Genomic DNA, 6,290 nt, shown 5'->3' with positions numbered 1-6,290 from the left:
CTAGGTTTCATAACATACCGTTCATATTTAGACATTAGCAAGTCTATCTTGGAGCGCTTTACTTCACTAGTACCCTAGTGGGTAACTTCCAACAGATCCCAAATCTGCTTGGCAGATTTGCAACCCATAATACGGTTATGTTCGTTTGGTCCAAACACCACAGTGAAGTAGTTTAATGGCAAGAGCGTTCATCTTTATTTTTTGAAAATCTTCCTTTTTATATTCGGTTAAGGAATGATTTCATTATTCGAGTTTGTAGTAGTTACCTCAAAAACTCCAATTTCGATAACTCTCCATTCTATTTTTCCAGTATGTGAACTTACCATCGAACAATGGCGGCCTTTGAGTAGAGTACCCCTCTTCCATTCGTTCATTCATATTCAACATCTCTAAAATACCAGGGTATTACTCTCAGGGTTTTCCGATCAAATAAGGAACAGGGTTCTGATACCAATTGTAGAAACGGTTAGAGATAACAAGAAAGGCCGTAATTTGTTGTTTGATAAGTTTAAACGTTGTTGCCCTGTTTTTGTGGAATTAGAAGCTTAAACTTAGAAAGAAAACACAATTTTTACTTGGAAACCTTCTAGGCCTAAATAGAAGGAAAAGCCACGACCCCCCGGATTTCAAATTCTCTACTATGTATTAGGCAATTTGTTACAATTACATAAAACAAATAAACAAAACTAGGCCAACTTCTCTTTCTCTTTTTCTTTCTTTTTCTCTTAGTCTTTCTCTTGTTTCACACGAAGCTTCTCTCTTCTCCCCTAGACTTGAGTCTTGAGAACAGGGCACTATCTCCACTCATCGACAAGTATCGTCAGATTATCAAATTTGGAACAGTAGACTTCATGTCTACATTTGACTTCCTACAGCGATTTTCCTTATATAACTTCCTTGATATTTTTGAAATGTACAAAGTTCATAGACCAAGTCGTAGGCACTATCAACAATCTTTATCAAGACCGGATATAGACCTGCACACAATCTCTAAAATACAGTTGTTTATCTTAAGTATAATCATCATCAAAACCTAAAAGGGCCAACAACTATGGTAGATGCTTAAGGCAGAGCAGGTTTAATTGAAGGTAAGACTTCTTCATCTTCCAGTTAAATGCTTGGCCTCGATATAACTTTCAATTTTTGTTGTTGGAAAACACTTCTTAATTATCAACTATCAGGTTATGTGCACTTTTTTTACGTGGGTCAATCGAAAAGGACTTAAAGAAAAGTTGAAAGTTGCATATATCCGATCTCTCCAAACTATACTAAGTCTGAGTCACTTAATGAGATTGGTTATGGAATATTGTTACATCCAAAAGGACAACGTTGCAGAAGAGATGAAAGTGGAGGGATTTGATATGTAATGAACAAGTTCCTTATTGATTTCTTAAGAAGATATATAGTAAAAATTTTATTTTTATAGTGTCTGACATTTTCTGATCGTGCAACTTCATAATTGTTGATGCACGAATGATTGTGCAACTTCATAATATTTGTACTTTGAATTTCGTTTGGTACTTTGGATATTATTATATGTGGCTTTTGAAAAATAGTAGTTTTATGTTAGCATAATGTTGATAAATGATGACTTCAAATATTTTATGAATGATGAATCATAAACTTATTACTAATGCCTTAAAGGCTAAAATTTTTGATGTACTAATCATTCAATGTACTAATTATTTAATAAAAGGCTAGTTTGCTATATTAAAAAGAATCATGCCAAAAAATTATAACACAAAATAAACCACAAAAATCATATAAACACTGTCACAAATAAAATTGGGTAACTGGTGTTTCAACCCGATTTATTTAGATACCCGATAATTGAGTACTCTGATTAACAGGTTGTCGTTAAAATAGGTGCCCAACTAATCGGATATCCACTTTTTGGATACCCAAAATGTTGAATATCCAATTATGAACACTTGTTATCAGAGCAACTTTAATCCAACATAGGGCTGTAAATTCATTTAAAGGTCTAATCAAGTACAAGTCCATGTCGGAGAACACTATACCGTATCGTTTTCGATTTCATATCAAGTCAATTTTGGTACAAATATATATCGGGTTAATTTATAGTTCAGATCCAAATTGGTTATACTATAGGTTTAATCGAGTTAAGTTAGACTATGGGTCGGGTTATTTTCGTTTCAGTTTAACGTCGAGTCAGGTTATTTTGGGTTCTAATTGACTTCGAATCGGTTATATTATTTTTAGAGTTGTGCATTTAGTTATTCTTTGGATACTTGTCAGTAAATTGATCCAATAAGATCAAACTTATTTTAGCTAACATAAACTTGCTTTTATTAAATCAAACTCTTTTAGCTAAACAAAACATGCTTCAGCTAAATCAAACGTAATTTTGGTTAAACTAAACTTGATTAAGCTGAATCAAAATCATTATTAAATAACATTAAACTTGATTTAACTAAATCAAACTTACTTTTAGCTTAACTAAACTTGAATAAGCAAAATAAAAATTATCTTTTAGAATCATCTATTGATTCAACAAGATCAAACTTATTTTAGCTAACCTAAACTTGATTTAATTAAATAAACTTTATTTTAGCTAAACAGAACTTAATTAAGTTAAATTAAACTCAATATTCAACTGAATCAAACTTATTTTTATCTTAAACTTGATTAAGCAAAATTAAAATTATTTATTAAAATCAATAATTGATTCAACAAGATCAAACTGATTTTAGCTAACCCAAATTTGATTTAATTAAATCAAAATCTTTTTTAACTTAAATAAAACTTGATGAAGCTGTATCAAACTCATTTTTAGCTAAACTAAACTTGATTCAGTTGAATCAAACTTATTTTAAATGCAAATTCATTTAGCTTAAACAAGCTCGTTTTTGTTAAATTAGAATTGATTTAGTTAAAAAAAATTTGTCTTAATTTTAGCTAAATAAAACTTGGTTCAACTGAATTAAAATTTTTTTTATCAAACAAAATTTTATTTAGCTAAATTAAACTTAATCTTAGCTAAACTAAAGTTGATTTAACTGAATCAAGCTTATTTTGAGTTAAATTAAACTTAATTTAGCTTAATCAAACTTAAGTTTAGCTAAACTAAACTTGATTCAACTGTATCAGACTTATTTTTAGCTGAACTAAACCTGATTCAGCTAAATCAAACTTAGTTTTAGCTAACTAAACTTAATTAAGCAAAATTATTGAATTCAATTTTAGCTAAACTAGACTTGATTTAAATAATACTTATTTTTAGTTAAACTAAATTTCTACAAGGTGAAACAAATTTATTTTTAGCTAAACTAAATTTGATTCAGCTAAAGCAAATTTATATATACATGAACTAAACTTTGTTCGGCCGAACAAAATTTATTTAAAACTAAACTAAACTTGATATTGGATCTGATCAATTGCAAGTCAGGTTGATATTAGATCGGGTCGATTGCAAGCTGAGTTGATAACGAATCAGGTCCATTGCGGGTCTCGAGTTACTTTGAGTTGGATTATATTGGGTACCTAGCTGGTTATAATTAAGTTCAGGTCAGTAACATGTCGGATGTAAATTGGATTCCGCCATCCACATCTTCGATCAATATCGAAGACGGGTCACTCTCAAGTCAGATGCCAAGTCAGTGATGGATATAATGTAATAAGTTCTATATCAGTTTGAGTCACCACCACACCGGTCGACATATAGGTCAGATGCAGGTTGATATCAAACGGTTATACAGGTTTGGTCAAGTTTTAAGGCCCTACCGACAGGCCAGTAAAACCATAAGTTCATAACGAATAACATTAAAAATCACAACCGACAAACAAATGAATCATCCAACCCATAACATTTTAACATCTTTCAAACCAACTCCCCCATTATTCTCCAAGCCATCCTCCACAATTCCCCAATCCCCACTATATAAAGTAGCTCAATTTCCTTGAACAACTCCTTCACTAACCCCATTCCTCATTCTCCATTCTCTTCCTCTCTTCTTCAATGGCAACCCAAACACCAACATCCGATTCCCTTTCTTTACCTTTTAAAACCCGTATCCAACTCACATTCCTCAACTTCGTTACTGACGCCGTTCGTCGTAATAACGGAACCATTAACCGTCGTCTTATGAACTTTCTAGATCGCCGTTCACCTCCTAACCCTATCCCACATAATTCCGTTTCATCCCACGACGTCGTTGTTGACCCTGCAAAAGATCTCTGGTTTCGTCTCTTTATCCCTCACAACCAAAGCGATACCGTTTCATCCCTCCCTATTATCGTTTTCTTTCACGGCGGTGGTTTCGCTTTTCTTAGCGCTTCATCTTATGTATACGACGCCGTTTGCCGTCGCTTTGCTCGTAAACTAAACGCCGTCGTTTGTTCTGTTGAATACCGTCTCTCTCCTGAATATAAATTCCCTTGTCAATACGACGACGGATTCTCCGTCCTTAAATTCCTCGATAATCCCAAACAAATCCCTAATTTTCCTCAAAACGCCGACGTTTCATCTGTATTCCTTGCCGGCGATTCCGCCGGTGGGAACTTGGCCCACCACCTTGCCGTGAAATTCGCCACGTCATCATCCACTTTCTTGAAACTCAATGTAATCGGGTTAATAAATATCCAACCCTTTTTTGGCGGGAATGACCGAGTTGACTCAGAGATTGAACTAGAGGGAGCTCCGATTGTATCAATGGCGAGAACTCAATGGTTATGGAAGGCGTTTCTTCCTGATGGGTTGGATTTTGATCACTGGGCAGTGAATGTAAGTGGGCCTAATGCTGTGGATATTAGTCAGGTTGAATTTCCTCCGACTTTATTGTTTGTTGGTGGATTTGACCCGTTAAAGGATTGGCAGAGGAAGTATTATGAGTGGTTGAGAAGAAATGGGAAAGATATGAAGTTGGTGGAGTATTCTACGGCTATTCATGCTTTTTACGTTTTTCCAGAATTGCCTGAGACAAGTAAATTGTTTGATGAGATTATGGAGTTCATCGGGAAACAGATTTCTAAAGTTAGGTGAAGAAATAGTGGAGAAATTATTAATGTTTGTGTGTTTATTTTATTATTTGTATTTATTTATGTGTATTAGTGTATACTATTTCATAGAATAATAATGGTGATGCTAACCTTATCACAGATTGATAAATGAGATGGTTCTAGACCATCACTTTAAGGAGTATTAATTTTGCCCATGAATTTAAATTTATGGTCTTAAAGTGATAATATGCTCGTAAGAAAAAAATTTTACACAATAATTCAACATTTTTCGGTATCTTTAACAATTATTTTGTCTATTAATTAACAATTAATAATTTTAGTTTTGTGTATTTTCTTAGAGTAAATTTTGTAATTAAATGACTTACTATAATACTCCCTTCGTTTCTTTTTGATCTTCCACATTACTATAACGGGTAGTTTTAAAAGTTCTTCCACTTTAGAATACTTTCTATTTTTAGAAAGTTTTTATCTCACTTTTACCCCTTAAAATCCCCATTTTCTTTTAATGTACCCATTTTCTTTTATTTATAATTATTTTCTCTCTCATACTTCCAATACAATCAAAACTTCACACTACTATTTAATTAAAATAATACCCACTACAACCTCATACTTCCAATACAATCATTACTTCCCACTATTATATAATTAAAATAATACCCACTACCACCAAAGATTCTCTTTTTCTTAATCTTTGTGAAATACCCAAATAGGAAGAACAAATAGGAACGGAAGGAGTAAATTTTATTTTTTAAAAAAAGATAAATTAATATAAATTGTCAAAAAAAATGATTAAAAATTGTGAATGAAAAAATTTATGATTTTTTATTATTCGGGATTTTTTTATGTAAAATTTTAAAATCTTTTCCTAGTTTTACATTAATTTTTCAGCTTACTTTTTAGTAAATTACTTATTATAGATAATTTTTTCTATTTATAATTTTAAATTGATTATATATAATCTTAAAACAATTAATTGAAATATTGCGCAGAATATATGAAATGTTATAATGATATGAGGAGGTGAAATAATATGAGAGGTCGAAAGAGGAGAGAAATTGACGATTATATATCACCAGATAGATTCCCGTGTAAAACACGGATGCTATAAATATTTACTAATATGAATAATGATATTACTTTATAAAATTAATTCATTTACAACATAAACTTAATTATTAAATCTTTATATTTGTTATGATATTATAAATGTCTTCAACTATGATAATTGAGACAAATAAAATTTAAAAGGTCTTCAACTATGATAGATAGGAGGGAGTATTTAGTTGAAAAACAGCCAAATAGTTAGC

The 6,290-nt window shown here is 31.7% G+C and overlaps 1 protein-coding gene across 1 annotated transcript; it reads left to right on the top strand.

The window, feature by feature from the left end:
• Positions 1 to 3,396: 3,396 nt before the first annotated feature.
• Positions 3,397 to 5,486, top strand: LOC130817549 (probable carboxylesterase 18). Its single transcript, XM_057683314.1, has one exon. The coding sequence runs from the start codon at positions 3,980 to 3,982 to the stop codon at positions 5,000 to 5,002; it is 1,023 nt and encodes a 340-aa protein (XP_057539297.1). The 5' UTR covers positions 3,397 to 3,979; the 3' UTR covers positions 5,003 to 5,486.
• Positions 5,487 to 6,290: the final 804 nt, after the last annotated feature.

This window comes from Amaranthus tricolor, chromosome 7, assembly GCF_026212465.1.
Source record: "Amaranthus tricolor cultivar Red isolate AtriRed21 chromosome 7, ASM2621246v1, whole genome shotgun sequence".
In the NCBI taxonomy this organism is placed as follows: Eukaryota; Viridiplantae; Streptophyta; class Magnoliopsida; order Caryophyllales; family Amaranthaceae; genus Amaranthus; species Amaranthus tricolor.
The sequence above is the reverse complement of the archived record's forward strand: the minus strand, read 5'-3'. Positions and strand labels throughout refer to the sequence as shown.

Bases quoted from the DNA above. Each gene is read 5' to 3' on its own strand.
- LOC130817549 (XM_057683314.1), top strand. From the start codon at position 3,980: ATGGCAACCCAAACACCAACATCCGATTCCCTTTCTTTACCTTTTAAA.